Source organism: Juglans microcarpa x Juglans regia, chromosome 5D (assembly GCF_004785595.1).
Source record: "Juglans microcarpa x Juglans regia isolate MS1-56 chromosome 5D, Jm3101_v1.0, whole genome shotgun sequence".
Taxonomy (NCBI): Eukaryota; Viridiplantae; Streptophyta; class Magnoliopsida; order Fagales; family Juglandaceae; genus Juglans; species Juglans microcarpa x Juglans regia.
This window is the reverse complement of record NC_054602.1, coordinates 19190795-19212049: the sequence shown is the minus strand read 5'-3', so window position 1 is coordinate 19212049 and position 21255 is coordinate 19190795. Positions and strand designations below refer to the sequence as shown.

At 34.7% G+C, this 21255-nt stretch overlaps 1 protein-coding gene across 2 annotated transcripts; it reads right to left on the bottom strand.

Annotated features, from left to right (window-relative positions):
• Positions 1-15022: 15022 nt before the first annotated feature.
• On the bottom strand, positions 15023-17285 carry LOC121266571 (zinc finger protein CONSTANS-LIKE 4-like). Of its 2 annotated transcripts, none has more exons than XM_041170441.1 (2): positions 15541-17285; positions 15023-15382 (listed from the first exon to the last, which is right to left on the bottom strand). In XM_041170441.1, the coding sequence occupies exon 1, from the start codon at positions 16033-16035 to the stop codon at positions 15565-15567; it is 471 nt and encodes a 156-aa protein (XP_041026375.1). In that variant the 5' UTR covers positions 16036-17285; the 3' UTR covers positions 15023-15382; positions 15541-15564. The 2 variants fall into 2 exon arrangements, with proteins under 2 accessions (XP_041026375.1, XP_041026376.1); XM_041170442.1 differs by having other exon boundaries at positions 15023-15367.
• Between the last annotated feature and the right edge of the window lie 3970 nt (positions 17286-21255).

Genomic DNA, 21255 nt, shown 5'->3' with positions numbered 1-21255 from the left:
CTATGGGGTGGTTGAAGTCCATCATGAGACAAAAGACACATTTAAAGTAAATGAACAGAGATTAAAACCCTATATGGATAGAGACTTCAACTCGAAAAAATGTTTCATCGATCTCACCAGTAATAAATAATGAGAGGATAATGTCTAGCTATAGACTTTAAATAAAGTGCTTTTGGGAGGCAACCCAATTTTTTATTTTATTTGATTTTTGCTTATTCTTTTACTTTCATTTTGCAGGAACGAAGAGACGAGGAGATCTCCAAGGAGTACATGGCTGCAACTCCAAGGAAAATATTCAATTGGTAGAACTGGAAAAAATCATGGGAGCATCTCTTACCTTCTTTCATTCTTTACTTTAGTTTTTCTTCATTTTTTCCATTGAGGATAATGCGATATTTAAGTTTGGGGAGAAATGATATTATTTTATTTATAAAATAATAATAATAATAATAATAATAATAATAATAATGATAAAAATAGTATGGTTTGATGAATAAAAAGTATATGATAAGAATATGATTGAAATAGATTATAATTTTTAGAAAAAATTCTCATTGCTTAAGTTTAGTTGTTAATTCTTTACTTGATCTTACTTAATTTGATATTTTCTATGTTCAATAAATGTTTCTTATGATCATTAATTGTTTTGAGTACCTAGAGAAATTTTATATGAATTTGTATAGTCTCAACTTACCCTAGAACTTATTTGATTACACTCGAGGCAAAATCATAGACAGAATATTACTAAGGAAATGATTAAGGCATTATTTGGACCGATTGAGCCTTTCAAGCTTACCTGTTTATTATCTTTATCTCTAGTCACCCCTTTTAGCTTTATTGGAATATTTTCTGGCCTTATTTTTCTTTCTTGTAAACCTCATATTCCCTACCCTATTTGAGCTTAAATACTGATTTCTTTACCTTTTAAGAGAACTAAATTTACACAAAATCACAGACTCACAAGAGCATGAAAGGCAAGAAAGGTAGAAGGTCTACAAGTAAAGTTAATTATAGCAATATTATCAAAATCATAAGTTTAAGGGTGTGAAGAGTCAACTCATCTACTGTGTGGCCAACAAGAAAAGGTTGACGAGAGTCATCCACAAAGGCAATCAAAAAAGTATGGAATATTTCTCAAAAAAACAAATGTCCGGCCTACCGAATAGAGGGGTAAAGAGAGAGATACTTGAAAGTGCAATAAAGAGATGTATGTTGAGAGATTTACAATAATTGAGAAGATATGTTTGCGTTAGAAGTGTGAATGCTCTATTTATTCAGTTGGTATTCAAACTTAAGTTCTCTTGTTTTATTTGAATCCTACATTTTCATTGTAGCCCTCACCCTAGCCTTACATTACAAGTTTAATAAGGACCTATTGATCCCTGGAGATAGTTTATGTTTTACATTAGTAGAGATTGATTTGAAAAGTAAGCCTATGGAATGTTTAAAGATCCATTATTTATTTACTTGTTTGCATAAAACTATACGGGGAGCTAATGATGAAGTAAGAATGATGGGTATGCATGAATGTGGGATGGATAATGCGGTGTAATTGAGTTTTGAATTAACTTTTGGATTTGATTGATCTTGAATGATTCTTTTAAATTATAAACTTTAGGCAATCTTTTTGAGGTAATAAATTTTATGAATCAAACCAATACTTTTTTTAATTATCTTTATTTTCTTCTTTGCTCGAGAGCAAGCAAAGCTTAAGTTTTGGGTATTTGATAAGTGTTATTTTTATATAATTTTTATCACTATTTTATTTATGAAAAGTATCATTTTTCCTTCAATACTATTGATTTTATTTTATTTTTATATATTTTTCTTTATTTTCTTGGATTTGGAATGAGAAGATTTAGTGTAAAATGAGAGTATTTTAGTGCAAAAGAAAAGATTACAGATTCAGACCAATGAGAGGCAACGAGATCTGAAGAGAGCCGATGAGATTTGGGCTAGGAGCCTTATCTCGTGGACAGTAAAGAGATTTCTCTCGTCCAAATGTGAGAAGACTTACCTTTCAGTACGCAAGAAGACTCGCGACCAGAAGGTGCGAAGACTTGGCGAAAAGGCTCTAGGAAGTTAGATTGGGCGACTAGTCTGAACGACTAACTTAAAAGACCAACCTAAATAACATCTTGAAGTCCATCACAAGACAAAAGGCGAGCAGTTTTACCGCTCAGTAGGTTGGCGAGAGGGTTCTATCATCCTGATCGGGAGTCTTTCAACTCGGTAGGCGAGGAGACCAGTTAAAATGGCATCTACTCGGTGAGATAATTCCTCCCGACTGGAATCAATCTGCTGCTGACTACCAAATCCAAGTTCCGCAATCAATCTGTTGGCGACCAAATCCTCCCAAACTCTGCAATTCAAACTACATATTACTAAATCTTCAATTTTGGATAATCCCGTCATTCTTGGGATAATCCTTTTATGTTAACATTTATCTTTATAAACTATTTTCTAGATTTTCAGGTTAGATTGTAGCCACATTTATCATGTTTCCAGATTTGAGTTTTGACATCTATTTAATCTCGTCTTATGGGATGAATAGGGAGTTTTTGAGTTTTTAGAGTCTAAGTTTTAAAGTAAAAATATTCTAAAATTTATTATTTTATGTTTCTTTGAAGGGTTCAGATATGGGAGAGTAGAGGTGAGAGTCGCATGCTTCATCAATTAACTCCAACGAAGAACACCAGTTTTATTATTTTTCTTTAATTTCATTATGAACTAATTTTATTTTCTAGAGCTTTGATGAGCCTAGCAGTGAACACAAAATTTATATTCTAAGTTATTTTATTTTCAATATTTCCATGATTGAGTGTTTATTCCTTGTTCTTAATGCTTGTAATTTTCTAACTAACTATTTGTAACGCCCCAAACTCGGGTGGCTTGGAGAATTACTACATGTGACTTATAAACACAAATTCCGACACAACTAAAATAAATCTCCATCAAAACTTTATTATCAAAACTCAAACTCAAGTCTTCCAAATAAACACCTTGAAAACTCCATAAAACCAATATTTCAACAGAACAAAAAATAAACTAAGGAGTCCACAATCTCCCGGTAGTCATAACAAACCAAACTGATAACTTAACGAGTCTTACTAACCCAAGATAAAATTAAATCTAAGAGATATTAAATCTGAAGGACATCAGAATTCCTTCTCTTAACATCCCTTCCTCGGCTTAATCATGCTCACCAAACTAAACCCGATCCTCAGTTGGATTATCCACATCATCTGAAAATATTATGAAGATAAGGAGGTGAGTTATCAACAACTCAGTAAGCAAAAGACATATGCTAGCGTGCAAACATGAGCATTTACCAAGTCCAATATGCAGAATAAAATATTTTACAGAGTTATCTTGCAGAACAAAAAAAAACATATTTTTCCAAATGTAACAGAGCGATAGTTTTAAGACAAGTAAAACCCGTAATACTTTGGCATAACATAAACTAAGTATCATTATCACATCAAAACAGAGCATCACACAGAGCAGAGATCATGTTTCACCTCCGTGGTAGGGTTGTGCTAATCAGGTGGCTAAACCAGGCAGAGACAGAGGTGAATCTTTCCTTTATTCTTCTTGGAGTCCCGAGTGTGCACACAAGAAAGACCATAATAAAACCACTTTGTTTCCAAAGTGGGTGCACTCAGAGACAGAGAAGTTGGTACCAATCCAAAACAGAGTAGAGCATAATAGAGCAGAGTAGAGCAAAGCAGAGACAGAGTCAGATACAAAATCCAGTACACCATGCCAAAGGTTTTCAGATGTTATATCAAAATAATACAGAATACCAAAACAGAATCAGCCAGTTTACACACACTGAAAACAAAAGCCAGAACATCTTTCTAAATAAATGAACAATTTTTCAGATTCTCAATATCGCTCCTTTTTCAGATTTCAGAAACCACATGACAGAATTTAGCTCATGTCTATACAATGCATGTCAGAAAGTATTTTTCCTTTTTCACACAGATTTCATGAATAATGCAAATAAGCGACCGAGGTTGATCTTTGGTTTTCCAAGTTCTCATCTCATCACAAAATATGCAAGTTTTCATAAAGTCAACCTCAGTCTTATTAACTTGTATAAAACCTAGCATAGGAACCCCACTTACCTGACTCCTGCAGCGTATTATCTAAGCCTTGAAAACGATCTCTATCAATCTCGTCACCTATTCATAAAAAATAATATAAACACTGAGTATCAAACAACAATTGACATAACGTCCATCTAATAATTAAAACCCATAATATAGCAAAAAACCACTCACTAATACGACCATATAGTAATCTGAACAGCCCGATCATCAACCCAAAAAAAACAAATTCTAATTTTAATATTGTCCTATAAACCCATCAAAACCAATGCCAACTCAAATAATCAATAATTCACCCTCATTTCAGCAGCTATAATCCCGAGCAATCACCAACAATTTAACCAAAACAACACTACACATTGCACGTTTTCCCTCCGTTCAACCTCAACAACAGAAAAATCCCAACACTTCTAGATGTTAATTGGCACCCAACAAAACCCCCTTCTATTTATTTCTAAAACACCAAACCAACAAACCAAAATAATAACATACTCAACGAAGTGAAAACTTACGGTGAAGGCTCAACATTTAAACGAAACCAGGTAGAATTTAGAATTCACTGCACTACAGCACACAAGCGCACAGAACGAAAATCCCCAATTCACGAGCTGCACAAGAATGAAAAAATTTATTTTCAATAACTATTTCAAGAAAGAGTAGGAAATATGTGAACTCTTAAAGAGGAAGAGAAAAGAGAACAACAATTACCCACTAGAGAAACTCTCAGCGACCAAGGCTGAAAATAATGTTTCTTGCTCAACACAGTAGTGCCTCCACCACTGAGCAATAGAGGAGAACGCGAGAGGGAGAGACGCACCGAACAGCAGCAATAGAGGGACGCGAGAAAGAGGAGCTCAGTGGTCTGCAGCAATGGGGGAATGTGACAGAGTGAGAAATCGATTTTGAGGGAAAAACCGAAAGTGGGGAAAAAGAAAATGGAGAAAATGCTAGGGCATTACATTCGGACTCACGAATAGACCCAACAAAAAGGAAGAGATGAAATCGGGAAGGAAATTGGGTAACGTGTGAGAGAGAGACGGGGAAAACCAGAAAACCGAAAGAGTAAGGGAGGTAGAAGGAATCAGGAGGCAGCTGAAGAAGGCAATACTTACCCAAAACGGCGTCGTTTCGCACTCCTCCAAAGAAAGGGGCCAGGCCCTTGCGCATGATCCGGGCTTCACAAAGAAGAATAAAACTGGGCCTTACACTATTGTTCAATCTATTGAATCATAGTGAGATCAAGAGGTGAGTTGTGATTAAAGCTCTATGAATAAGCACTATTAGTTGAGCAAAAGTAGAGATATTTTATCGCGATTAGTGTGATTTTCAAGAAAAATACAAAAAATGTAATGAGTTTTCAATTAGTCAAATTCACATAGAGATATGAAGTCATTAGTTGGAGATATTTTTAGTATTGTTGGGGAGAAAATATTGAATAGTTAAGAGATTTTTATCATCAACTTAGAATAGTTGGAATTCTATGACAAGAAATAATAAATTGTGTGGGATTTGCTAGGTGAAATCAAATGCTCTAGATATTTTCTTATTATCTTTAAAAATCTTAATTTTAATGCTTTTGTCTTCAGTTTAATTTAGATAATCTATTCTTTAAATTTTAATTTTCTAAATAGTAATTAATTTAATCAATTTCAATACTCAATGGTATAATTATTTCATGTAGATTTAATATCCAATTTCTTTAAAATACTTTATTATTTATTACGACGTTGTTCACTTGTAAATTTATTTTTAATTAGGACAACATCTCCCACTCTCCTTTAGCGTCACTCGTAGGTGTGATGAGACGGAAAGACCGTGAGCGGAGGAGTCTTATGTAGGTCATATAGAACATCAACACGGAAAAATGGCTGAACCTATCCATGAATTAACATTGACTCAGATAAAAAAGAAATATAAAATAGTCGTCTGCCGGAATGGAAGAAAGTTGTTGAAAACTTTAGTACGGGTTCCTCCAAAAAAACAAGCCCTCGAGCTCCATGACCACCTAGTGCCTAGTGCAAGTCTCCCTGAGAATGTGCTCATGCGCTTTGCAATCACATAGTATGGGTCCCTGAGGGAATGAGCTGGCAGGCTCCGCAATTGCCTAGTGTGGGTCTTCTATTGGAAAGAGCCTATGGGCTTTACAACTGTCTAGTGGAAAGGAAGAACTAGATGACAGTCTCTACAACTACCGAGCGTGGGGCCGACAAGCTCCATGGTTACAACTGCTCGGCATGGATCTTATTGTTGGGGTATATGTGGAGACTGGTTTGGAGCTGAAAAAGTGTTTGCTGAAAGTTGGCTCGACAGTTGGCTCGAGCCAAGTTCGCTCGACTTCGCTCGACAGACCGCTCGAGCGAAGGCAAGTCAGAGAGGTTCGCTCGAGTCTCGCTCGACACTCCGCTCGAGCGAGACACAAACCCTAGTGTTCGCTTGACACTCCGCTTGAGCCAATGTTCATTTGGCTGTTCGCTCGAGTCGCGCTCGACACTCCGCTCGAGCGAAGTATGCAGATTTTGCCATATTAGGGTTTCCAGCGCCACTCACTATATATATGTCATATTAGACTTGTGTTGTACGGCCAGAAGTATATTTTGAGAGAGACCAATTGTCTTGTGAGTGCATATTGTGTGAGAGAGCAAAAGCCCTAGAGAGTGTGAGTTGAGATTGAGTGATTGTAATCTCCTCTGGTTAATAAGATTTCTGCAGCTCCTGTGGACGTAGGCAATTTGCCGAACCACGTAAATACTGTGTCGTGTTCTTGATTGTGTTGCTTTTACTTTATTTGTCATCGTTGGTGTGTGTACTTTGCATAGTATTTCACAACAACTGGTATCAAGAGCCAAGGTTGGATCTGAAGGAGAATGATGGCTGGAGATAAAGTGAACGCACCTGGGATTGAGAAGTTTGACGGCACTGATTTTGGATACTGGAAGATGCAGATTGAGGATTATCTCTATGGGAAGAGGCTCCACCTTCCACTGTTGGGAAAGAAGCCAGAGAGCATGACTGATGCTGAGTGGACCCTGTTAGATCGACAGGTTCTAGGTCTTGTTCGGCTGACCTTGTCCAGAACAGTGGCACACAATGTCAGTAAGGAGAGAACCACGGCGGATCTCATGGCGACTTTGTCAGGTATGTATGAAAAGCCGTCTGCGAACAATAAGGTGCACTTGATGAAGAAATTGTTCAATCTGAAGATGTCTGAAGGTATGTCTGTAGCCCAACACTTGAATGAATTCAATACGATCACAAATCAACTGTCTTCTGTAGAGATTGAGTTTGATGATGAGATCAGAGCATTGATTTTGTTAGCATCGTTGCCAAATAGTTGGGAGGCCATGAGGATGGCTGTGAGTAGTTCAGCCGGCAAGTCAAAACTGAACTATGATGACATACGTGACATGGTACTTGCTGAAGAAGTACGTAGGAGAGACTTTGGAGAGTCCTCGGGTTCAGGATCTGCCCTGATTGTTGACAATAGGGGCAGAGGACATGGCAGGTCAAGCTCTAAGAGCAGGGGAAATAGCAAGATGAGATCTGGGCAGCAGATCACATGCTGGAGTTGTGGCAAGCCGGGTCACATCAAGAGAAACTGCAGGAATCAAGAAAGTTCTGATGATGATGCTATGAATGTAGTGGCAGAAGAAATTCATGACGCCTTACTTCTTGCAGTGCACAGTCCGATTGATGATTGGGTGTTAGATTCAGGGTCTTCGTTCCATAGTACTTCACATCGAGAAATCATGCAGAATTATGTTGCTGGTGATTTTGGGAAGATGTATACGGCTGATGGAAAGGCACTGGATGTAGTAGGAGTGGGTGATGTGCATATCACACTTCCAAACAAGAGCGTGTGAACTTTACAGCAAGTCAGACATGTTCCAAATTTGAAGAAAAACCTGATCTCTGTGGGACAGATTGATGACAGCGGTTTTGCAGTAGCGTTCTCTGGAGGGGCTTGGAAGATCACTAAGGGTGCGCTGGTCTTAGCGCATGGTAAGAGATCTAATTCTTTGTATTTGACATCAAGATCCAGTGATGTGCAGGGAAATACAATAGTGCAAAAAGGCAGGCTTGATCGAGCGAAACATGTGAGGAAGCCAAAGGGAGTCAGCTTTGTCGTTCCTCATGAAAGCCTGGGAAAGTTGGCTAAGGTTGCCAAGATCGGTTCGAGACCGGATACTCCTAGTGCAGTGGGAGTTGTGAATCGCCCTAAGGGCGATGTATGTGGAAGACTGAAGTCGGGCTTGACTTCAGTGCGTCTTCTAGCTTGAAGACGGGAGCTATGAGCTGCAGAGATGATAGGGCTTGGCTGGAAACAATGGCTGGCATGTGGAGACCCAGTCTCCAAGTGAGAGATTGTTGGGGTATATGTGGAGACTGGTTTGGAGCTGAAAAAGTGTTTGCTGAAAGTTGGCTCGACAGTTGGCTCGAGCCAAGTTCGCTTGACTTCGCTCGACAGACCGCTCGAGCGAAGGCAAGTCAGAGAGGTTCGCTCGAGTCTCGCTCGACACTCCGCTCGAGCGAGACACAAACCCTAGTGTTCGCTTGACACTCCGCTTGAGCCAATGTTCATTTGGCTGTTCGCTCGAGTCGCGCTCGACACTCCGCTCGAGCGAAGTATGCAGATTTTGCCATATTAGGGTTTCCAGCGCCACTCACTATATATATGTCATATTAGACTTGTGTTGTACGGCCAGAAGTATATTTTGAGAGAGAATAATTGTCTTGTGAGTGCATATTGTGTGAGAGAGCAAAAGCCCTAGAGAGTGTGAGTTGAGATTGAGTGATTGTAATCTCCTCTGGTTAATAAGATTTCTGCAGCTCCTGTGGACGTAGGCAATTTGCCGAACCACGTAAATACTGTGTTGTGTTCTTGATTGTGTTGCTTTTACTTTATTTGTCATCGTTGGTGTGTGTACTTTGCATAGTATTTCACAACACTTATTTAGGACGTCAATGACTCCACCACCATCATTTGGAGTCACTTAAAGGAGAAAACCCAAGCATCGTAGTTTTCAATCATGCTTATAGACTTTGGCTCAGTTAAGCCAGAGATACATGCCATTTGTGAATCCCACATTGCTGCAACTAGAATGGATTTCCAAAGCCCAGGGTATACACTCCCCAATAACTTTGTGTTGGTTGCAGACGCCACTACACCTCCACCCACCAATATTCCCAAAACACCCAGGGAGTACTCTTCTAATGCAATCTACTCCAGTCGTAGATGACACATCCTTACTACCCACATGGATGAGTCTTCATGAGGGCTATCCTCGAAGACTCCTACTATGTTCACGTATTAGTGAATGATGATTCCCCTCAAGGCCCGTACTCGACGGCCATACAACATCATACGTCAAGAGTCTCCATGAGGACCATCCTCAAAGACACCTATAACAGCACACGTCAAGAGTCTCCTCAAGGACCATCCTTAATTGAAGACCCTTACAACATCACATGTAAAGAGTCTCCTAGAGTCCCACCTTTGTAGGCCTCTAAACACTCACGTAGCAACGAAGGGCGAGTCTCCTGAAGGCCCCATCCTTGGAGACGACGATCACCCAGGCATGATAGGCACTAGACGTTGGCAACACAATAAAACAACAAATATTCATGACAAAGTTCTCGATATTCAAGAAAAGAGGGCAGCACTGAAAGACAAGAACAACAATCTGTTGGGTATTTGGAGTCTGGTTCACACCACTCGAGTAGAACGTCTAGCAGCTTGAGCGAATACAAGTCAGAGAGGTTCGCTCAAAGACAGCTCAACAAACCGCTCGAGCAAAGGCAAGTCAGAGAGTTTCGCTCTACACTGCTCGACATCGCTCGACACACAACTCGAGTGAAAGGAAGTCAGAGAGCTTCGCTTGAGGAGCCGCTCGACACATGGCTCGAGCAATTGCAGGAAACAGGTTCGCTCGATGCAGGCTCGACACACCGCTCAAGCGAACATCACTAATTCTGTTGAATTTAGGGTTTCCGTCGCATGACATATATATATGATTTTATTTGACTTGTATTGTAACAGAGTGAACAGTAGCCGTCCTACATACATTGTATTGTGATTCCTCAAGTAATAGAAATCTTCTGCAGCCCTCCGTGGACGTAGGCAATTTGCCGAACCACATAAATACTATGTCGTGTGTGATTGCTTGTTTTTCCGTATTTTAATTTACTTTATTGTCATAGTTTTTCACAACACAATCGTGATTATCATTTTAGATTCTTGGTTGCCTCATGAGTGTAGGAAGTCAACCACGAGAATTAGTAGTAATTGTGGGGGGAAAACCTGATTTCAAGCCCCAATTTAATGAAATGTTGTAAAAGGCTTTGATATGGCAAGACAAGCATGGAGCTCAAGGGAATAAAGGCAAGGAAAAAAGTGAGGCGTGAAGGGATTACGACTCAACAAAAAAAGGGATGGCTAGCAAAAGCTAGGGAATTCTTCCTCTCTTATACTTCTTAACTCTTTTTCTCCTTAATTTTACCCATTGTAACAAAACAAAAGGAGGGCTTGAGAGCTTTCGTTAAATCTTCGGTATATCATTTATTTTTTATATATTTAACTTTCGAGCTATTGGTATACACTACCGACAACACGACCACCACACCAGAGTCATATATACCGATAACCTTTGGCAACGGTATGGAAAAAAAGACACCAACAATCACTATTTCACAAAACATCCTAAATTTTACAATAAATGAATGTTATATCTTTGAGAAGCATCCCCTGCCTTTGCATTTGATTTGGTTTGGATTGACTTGGTTAAAGGTTGATGGAAAGAACATATAAAAATGTTATTGGGCTGTGCAAGCCTTTACATTTATAGATAAAAATAAAATCAATAAAAGAAGAGATAAGCACATCTCACCATACCTCATGTTATATTTTACATAACATGATCTTGTTCTTTTCTTTTAAGATTTGGCCAGATGCTCCTTAATTTCTCCTTTCAGATCTCTCAAAGTCTCTGTGTTTCCGGACACTTTCACTACTTCCACCTTGTGTATATAACCAAAAATACTCCAAGGGCTCTTTTTTGGTAGAAAAGAAACCACTCTATCTGTCACGACATCAATTGATCACATGAATTCAAAATAGGTGGGCTAGCCTTCAGTCAATAAAGAAAAATATTACAGCTTATTTCCATTAATTCAGAGTGGGAATGATTATGAATCGTGTTCATAACTGTGAAGGCAATTTATTAAAAACCTCAAAAAGGCAAAACACATTTTTGACATGTTACCTAATTGATTGACAATCAAATGTGGTGTGCGATCGCTGGAAATCCAATTCATAGGATGGAAATGATGGGAGATCAGGTGTTTTTCTCCTACTTCGAAAAATAGGGTTTACCTTACATCCTGTTAAAAATTCATTGGATACAACTTGTTTGAAAAATGAATGGACAAAATTGTTTTATCTGAAAAAATAAGTTGACTTTTTTCATAATTTTTCAATTTTATTTATTCACCTTTTAAAAAATATTAAGAGGATGTAAGTACGAAGTTGATAATTTTCTGTACCCAGGTGGAAAAGAATGTCACACCCAAAGCCATAGTGACACCTACTTTGCAATTTCATCGTGCCATGGAATTCTCTTCACGATTTTGTTTTAAATGAAAGAAAATGTTAGTATGCCTTCTTACTTTGTGACTTACTCATTTTGATCGTTTTTGTATTTAATTTTTTTACTTAATGATTAAGAGAGTAATTTTTAATATATTGATGTATTTTTTTATTTTTTAAAAATATTAAAAAAATATGAAAAAAAAAAAGAAAAGGCAAAATTGGCCTAGCGGTCACCGCTCTTAAATGAATGATAACAATGTCACAGCCAAAAGCATAGCGACAGTAGTTGTGTGGGTTTTCATTATGTCATGGAATTATTAAAAAACAAACGTACCAATTCTGTTTCAAAGAAAAAAAAAATGTACCAATTCTCAACAGTTTATTTTAGTGGAGAATAGTAATTATAAATGTAAAATATATTTTGTGCAGAAAGAAGCATACTTTTAAATTTCATTCCGTTTCGGTACAGTATTTGGTACACTATACTTCTTCATTTCATTTTGTTTCAAATTCTAGCCCATTCTGGTCTGCTCCGGCCATTCTGGTCATTTTGGCTAGAATTGACATTTCGGTCCCTATTCTGTTTCGAATTATTTTTGTGATTTTCTTGTATTTGAATGGCATTTTTGTAAATTTTAAATCTAGATGGTATTTAATTAATTCTAGAATATAAAATGTATTTATATAATTTTAAATTTTCTGTAACTTTAAATATGTCCCCTCATTCTTTTTTTTTTAAATATCATTATTTTTAATAATTTCTCTATTTTTTTTTCTTTATTTTTGTATTTCAACTTAAGTTTGTGATTTTATTAACGTATATTCATTTTATAAATCTTCAAGTTTTCCATATATATACACACATATATATATGTACTTATTCTATTAATTTGTTGTTAGTTTATATATACATATAAATATTTATATATAATATATAATTAATTCCGAAAGTACATTAGAATATACTGGTACTTAAATATTTCGTTTTAGTAGTTAAATCGAAATGATCATTGGAACAGAATTTAAAACATTGGATAGAAGACTAAAATCATAAATTTATTTCAAAAATTTAAATTAATAAAAAGAGGTAAATTTAATTATTTATATTATATTTTTATCATTCTCTTTTACGTGTGAACTAGACTCTCACTTAATAAATGAGACCAATATGTATAATATTTAATTAAAAGGATACAATGTAGAAATATGATTCAGTGATCCCTAGTCTAATATCATACCAAATTATCATTTATCTTAAAATTTAAAATTAATAAAAGTAAATAAATTTAACTATTTATATTATATTTAAAGACATTCAATGAAAAAAAAAATCTTTTAACGTGCGTACGTAATAAGTGGCTGTCATTTCAGGTGGCAAAAGGCTATGTACATGGAGACAATAAAAATATTATTTGTGATGAATTATATACGATGAGAATGATTATTTACGATTAAAATATATTTATTTTAACAGAAAATTATCATTTTTGTAAAAAATAACTCACTATCAATTAAGCAATTTTCTTGTAACGAGAACAACATCAAATGTGAGAAAAAAAGAAAGTAGAATCTAAAGATAAAAGAAAGGTAACCAAAATGTCACCAATCTTGATGCAAGGATGAAGGTGAAAGTATCAAATTAGGGACAAACCACAGCCACACAAAGCTTTCCCTCTCTACAAGCAACATTAAATTTCAACCACAAAATCCTCGTATGTATACCCCAGATCTCAAACCTCTTTCTTGATTCCTTCCTTCCTTTCCTTTACCAACCATCCTTGATCAACTTGCAATTTTAATACTAATTCAGGACTTATGGCTGGCACGTGGGTTTTGTCTCAAAAGCTTGATCCTGTTCCCCTTGTTTCTCTTGAGGTTCCAATAATATATGCCTTTACTTCTTATCTTAATATCGTGTGATTATTTGTGGACCTCCCCAAATTAGATGCGATAATCAGTCATATCATGGTTCCTGCAAATGTATAAACTCTATATTGTAATTTTAAATACAGTCTTAAGGATATAAGTCTTGCATACTCTCTTTAAAATCTACTATTAAAAAAATAATTTTTCATATAAATATCAAATTTAACCATTGTTTTCAAAAAGGGTAGGTGAAACTTATATTTTTTACAATTGTAACTATCATTTTTATAATATTAAATATTGCCGTGCGAATAGCATAGACTCTAATATTAAATGAATAATAATATTTACATAATATATTTTATAATATATTTTACATATTTTAATATGAAAAAATAATTTTATAAAGTGATGTTATTTTTATCTCTCGTTTAAAATATAATTGAATAAATTACTGTGTTTAAATATTTTTCTTATGGAATTATGCGCATTCGTTCGTTTCAGGCTATTTCAGCTTTTCAAGTTATTTGTAAGAGCATTTTTATTGGATTATCTAAAAGTTAAATCTAATGAATATTTAACTATTAGAGAGTAAAATATATTTACATTGGATTAGCTAAATTCTAAATAATTAGAATTTAGCTACAGTGACTGTCAAAATTTTTTTCAAATTTGAAGGTTACTGTACATATATCAAATATATATTTTATTAATTATTTCTCTCTTCCTTTCTTTCTATCACATATTTTATCACAATTGATATATTAATTTGAATTATTGATATATTAATTTAATAAGAATATAGTTATTAATTAATATATAATAGGTAGAATAGTAAAATATGATAAAATTAAATAAAATAATAATTAAAAAAATTAAATATTTTTGAAATTATTAGTTATTCATTACTATATAATGAATAAATGTATAATCTAATGTGGAGATTTGATGTGAATAACTAAAATCAAATTCATCTTATATTATTTTATTATTATATAATAAAAAAATAATTATTTCAATGTAGAGATTTATATAAATGAAATAGTCAAAAATTAAATTTTTCTTACATTTATAAAAAATATCATTTAATTTTGACTAATCTAATAAGAGTGTATTAGGAGATGAGCAAAGTCTACACTGATCGTACAGCCACGGTACAGGCACAATGATCACTGTTTAAAAAGTGAAAAATTTGAATTAATAACAACTAAAAATCATGATTTTTTTTTAATATTTTTTTATGTCCATATTGGACAATCACATGTAAATTATATAATATTTAATATCAAAAATAATTTACACACAATATTTTCTTTATAATATTTTATACAATTATATTCTATATGAGATGTATTTTTGTAAAATAATTTATAAAAAAAACATCATCTTAAAACATAATTATAAAATATATTGTGTAAATATCGTTATTCTTCTCTATGTTGTATTGAAAAAATTCGAATTTAAGCTAAAGCAAATAAATTAATCAAAACTATATCTGTTCAACGAAGTACATTCCATTGACACATGAGTGAGCAGAGACTTCTAAGTTCCCAATCCAAGATCAAACGGTAATGATCATAATTACAAAAATTGCTTCCAAGACCTCCATTATTATAAGAAAAAAAATAAAAATAAAAATAAATAAATAAATTTGCCTGATATCTGATGGAAGTGGTGCTATAAACCGTGTTTCCATAGAATTTCTCCAGCAAGTCTCTTGGTCTTGGCTTGCTTCAGCATTCCCAAATCTGCTGGTCACCACTGTTTTGCTATCCTTGTGGCTCAGCAGAGAGAACTGGCAACCCTGATCATCCTACTTCTGTTAAGAAATTGATAGAAGTTTGAAAGCAAAATCATAGAAAAAAAAAAAAACTAAAAATATATAACATATATAACCCAGAAGAAAAAGGAAAAGGAAAAACAAATCTCAAAGAGTTAAGAGTTTATCTGGAAAAGGAAAAGAGAAGAAAGGCATACTTGAGTTTGAAACCCTGCATTAATCTAATGTATACCCCTCCATGAAGAACTTGAAGTTGGTGGAGGCGGCGTAGAAGACCATGGAACTACTTGATTTTCTTCTTCATCTTCATCATTATCTCCTTGATCATCATCCCCATGACCATCATCATCTTCTTCTTCTTCAAAGTTGTCATCGCTATCGGGATCATCATCATCGCTGTCGCCGCCGCCATCTGCACCGTTATGATCATGGTCGTTTCCTTCATTTCCTGCCTCGTTTTTAACATTGCTATCCACACAGCTTTCACAGACCGAAATAGTAGCACCGAGCTTTGGTCCGGAGCCATTCCAGGGCGTTGAAGACTGGCAGACATGGCAAAGAAGTGTTCTTGAATGCTTGGCCACCAGGAAGTTCGCACCATGAACTCGAGCATCGCAGTCCCAACAAAGGCTAGCTTGATCGGACTCGCAGTACAAGTTTGCTGGAGAGTCACAGAGCTCGCACTTCTTCATGATCTCTCTCTTTCTATTTCAAGAAAAGAGTACTGCTCAAGTCTTGAACCTCTGGTCACATCTAGTGCTTATTTTCTGGGCCAGCTTTTATTTCTCTTACAAAGCACCTCGGAGTCTAAAATAGAAATAAAGGGGCCACACGCTGCAGGGCAACTTGCAACTGTTTATAATTAAAACTCTCTCTCTCTCTCTCTCTCTCTCTCTCTCCAAAGAGTTTTTAAGAAGTTGACCCATTAGCTGGTAATCAAGTACACAGGACAGAAAATTCACTTGAGGTGTTACAGTTGGCCATATGGATCCTTTGCAGGGAGAAGCATATGGAAGGTAGAAGCTTGTCAAAAGAGGGCTTCTTGTACTTAACCAGGTTGATACTCAAGATATAAACTCAACTAACCCTGCAGTGCAGAATTCAAGCCTTACTTCCAACCAGAGGATATCACGAGATCCAAGCCATATCAGTCCTCAAGATCAGCACAAGTATACAATCGACTCTCCATACTGTCCAGAGTCTATTGTTGACGAAAATTACATTTAGTTCTTTTTTAACTTTTATAGATTATTTGTTTAGTTGTACAAAGATCATTGTATTTATTTTACTCATGTAATCTCTTATGAACTCTGTATATTGAAACATCATAATAATATTAATGGAGTCATTGAGTTCTGACATCCTTCATTCTGAATACTTACATGGCTTAGGTCTATACCACACACGACCCTTATGCTAACCAACTTGCTGCAATTGGTAAAGAAAGGAGATGAAGATGATCTCATGTTTTATATTGTGAGTGGTCTCCACCCTTCTTACACACCATTTGTGACCATTTTCTCATTTGCCTTGAGAAACTTCTGTAAACTCAGAGTTGCTCAACATTGAAGCCTTGCGGGCATCTCATCATCATGTTGTTCAACCTGAATCTGGCACCTATGCCATGTTTTCCAACAAACACGGCAAATCCTTTCCTCCTCGAAAGAACCCGCCAGGAGTTTCCAACAAAAAGTTCCTTCAGTTTCTTCAGATCTCCAACGGCCAACCTCGTCCTCTCCTGGACAATAGTAGCTATCTTGGTTTCCACCGTCAAATTCTCAACAAACATCCAAAACCTTTAGCAAGCAAGGACGAGTCCCTTGCCAGTTTTGCGGCAAAACTAACCATCAGCTCTTGATTGTTGTTACTATGGAATGGGTTTTTCAAACTAAGGGCATCAACCACTTTCCCAACTTGCTGGTGTGGTTGCTCAAATCAATCCCGCTTAGAGCATCCTTATTGGTTTGGCTAAATGAGAAGGATAATCAAAATTTGGATAATTTGTGCCAAAAAGACCTCACATTGGATTGAACATATTTAAAATAATTTAGATTCAAGAGCTACAGTGCTTGGCTAAAGATAGAAGACTACTGTTGGTTTGTCAAATATTAAAATACTAGTTTCTCTCTCCAATCAAGCATTAAAATAATAGTTTTTCACTCCAAGCAAATATACCATTTAGTTTGTAATTAAGAAATTTAGATAGAAATTTAGATGAGTTTAGTCAAATATTTTTTGTTATTAGCATTAAATGACTTTTGAAAATATGATTTTTTTAATATTAATTTAATTAAAATATAATTATTATTAACATTTAATTGGTACAATTACAAAATGTGATAAAAATAAATTAAACAAAAATATTATTAAATTAATAATATTTTATTATTATATAGAGAGTGAATGGATAATCCATTGTGGGAATTGAATTTAAATGGAATAGAAAAATGTAAATAAGAAGTATGATATTGACTAAATTTTAAAGATAAATTTGGCCAAGCCAACGAAGATACTCTTATGTTGAAGAAAATTATCAACCTTGATATGTAGGCAGCTCTTGACAATGTCACAATCAACTAACCATCTCAAGGCTCCACTCGTGGGAAATGGCTCCACTCGTCCAATTGCTAGTACGGGTTCTTCTACTTTACTCTCTAATGGTTCTTCTTTACACTTAAAACAAGTTGTCACTGCCCTCAAGCTTTTGCCAACCTTCTATCTATTCAAAATTTTTGTTTTGATGACAATTGCCATTTTGTTTTAACAGTTTATTCATTCATTATGTTAGACAACCAAGCGAAGAAAGCTCTTTAGCAAGTATGAAATTATCATTTGTCTCAAAAATTTAAGCTGAGGGGAAGAAATAAATTTTATTATTTATTTCATATCTTAACTGTAATGTCTCGGTTCCAAAAGGGTCGGAGAATTACTACCTTTCACTTAAAATCATATCTCACATTACAAATTTAAACTCTAATTTCTCAATTACACATATATCTCATTGCTTTAAACCGACTACCTTAATATAATCTCAAAACTCGCGATCGTGGTCGTATTTCATCTACTTCATCTTAACCTTCAGGTTCCCACACAAGGAACTCAAACCAAAACTATCCACGTTCAAGAGGGCACGAACGTGGGAATGGAAGAAGTAATTCTACTTCAAATGGGAATTGCCCAACCTGTCAAGTCTGCAATCGAGCAGGACACACTGCACTGCAGTGTTATAATTGTTTTGACCATGCTTATCAAACGAAACAATCAACTCAGCATCAAGCTTTTATGACTTCCAATAGTGGAACCACTGATCAGGCTTGGTATCCTGCCACAACTGCAACTCATCACCTCACTTTTGAGTTGTCCAATTTAAATATCAAAGTTGATGAATATACTGGTACTAATAAGATCCGTGTAGGCAACGACGCAACTTTGCCTATTTATCACATGGGTGTATCTTGTATTTCTTCTCCTTCCAAATCCTTATTCTTACGACAACTTTTACATGTCCATTCAATTAAAAAAAAAATCTTATATCTGTCAATAAATTTACTTCAGATAATAATGTCGTTTTTGAATTTCACCCTCTTTTTTGGTCCAAGGTTTTTTTTACTTTTGTTTCACGTATTTCTTGTTTCCAGCGTACCCAAAGAGCACATGCATGTTCATGTTTTTTTTTTTCCATAACGCCCTTGTCATTTTAGATGGTTTCATATTGGACTAATTTTTACATTAAACTTGTATTAAGTGGGTTTTGTTTGAAGTATAAGAATTTACATTTATGGATTCAAATTAAATTACTAAATATTTTACAACTAAATTCAGTAGTAAATAATAAGATTTTAATTCTAAATGCTTTAAAACCGATTTAAGTCTATCTTACTAAATGAGTTTTCAGCTATTTATATTATTTAAACTTGATATAATTATTTTGCTAGGTTTTAAATTAAAAGAATAGATTGGCTATTATAATTTAGAAACTATTGAAATATTTTAAATGAGCTTGATGTTCATTGTATTTTTCAAAAGCTATGTTAACGATTTTTAATGAACTTTATTCTATTGTATTAAGAGATTAATGTATTATTTTAATTTAGGTTGTGCTTGGTACTTTTAAATTAGGCATGATCTTATTCTAATAAAAATATTAGCCGTAACTTGATTTCACAGAAAATATTTAAAGACTTTAATTATATTACTTAGTATTAATTTTATAATTTGATTTTGATAGTGAATTGTAAGTATTTAATCTTTTATTGTAAACACTTTAAGCCGAGTATATGATATAAGTTCTTGATGGTTTTAAATTAGATATGATTAATAATTTGCAATGATTTTTAATATAAGTATGATTAAATCTATTTCCGTAGTATGAATTTAAGTAAATGGATAATTTTAACCATCATTTTAGAAGTTTAGAAATGTTTAGTATTCCGTATAGATGACGATTAGTATTCATTCGGCATGATTGTGAAAAGATTTTGAAAAGTTAAAAAATCCAGCTAAGTGGGGTTCCTATATTAGATTTTCATAAAAAAAAAAAAAAAAAAATTGAGGTTGGTTTGTAAAAATATGCATGTTGTTTTAAAAAGAAAATGTGAAAAATAACCTTAGTATATGTTTTGCATTCACTCATAAAATATGTATGAAATAGAAAAGAAATGCTTTTAACATGAATAGTGTAGACATGATCAATATTTGGCATGTTTATGAAATGTACAAAAAAGTGAATATGATATCTGTGAATTTTTGCACATGTGATATGAAAATGATTTGGATTTATTTTTTATGATATAGAAATGATATGAATATGTTCAGCACTTGGTTTGATATGATATGCATATGAAAAACCTTTGGCATGACTTATCTGGTTTTACTCTAATTCTGATATAATGATATTGATTCACGTAACATGGTTAGTACCAAAATGATATGATATGATATGAGTGCACCCACTTTTGAAACAAAGTGGTATTTTATGTGTTCTTTCCTGTGTACACACTCTGGATTCCGAGAATAAATAACAAAAAGTTTCACAATATGATACTGCTTGGTTTGGCCACCGAGGATAGCACAACCCTACCATGGGGGTTAAACATGGTATATGATATGATATGGTGACATGACATGATATGAAATGATACGATATGATAAGATAGAGATGTTCAGTTATGTTATGCCAAAGTGTTTTTGAATATGAATAGTTGATTTTTAAATATGAACAAAGTGTTTTTGAATATTTGTTTCTGCATACCGAATTTTTTGAAAGGACTCATGTTTACATACTAGTATATGTTCTCTGCTTACTGAGTTGTTGACAACTCACCCCTTATCTCTACAATATTTTCAGATGTTTTGAAAGTTTCAACTAAGGGTCAAGAATAAAAAGCATGGGTAAGACCGTGTGAGCATAGCAGATTAAGTACAAAGAGGGTATTTTTTTATTATTGGACAGTTTATTTAATTGATTTGTTTTCCTCTGTCGATTTGATATTTTGAAAGGTTGACGTTTATTTTGAGGTTTGGTGGTGCCTGTGAGATATGATATTAACTGAAGCAGTAGCCAAGTCAAGGGCTTCATGATGTTTCTCCAGACGGAGCTCATAGTTTAGAAGATGACCATACACCTATTGAAGAGTCATTAGATCAAGACGAGTGGTAAGGGACGTGATCAGTGGATAATATTCAGGACCCACACTTGCAAGAATATAGTTGACAAGTTTACAGTCAGCAAGTGGTTGTCCAATGGCAGCCAAGGTATTCCATAGCTTTTCATTTTCTGAAAAATAAGCAACAACCGAAAGATTGTCTTTCTTCGACGAAGCAAGACTAAGCCATGAGTTCATGACATTGGCTTGAGACTGAAGAGAGAAGGTTTGCTCCAAAGCAGCCCATACTTCACAAGAAGTGTGTAA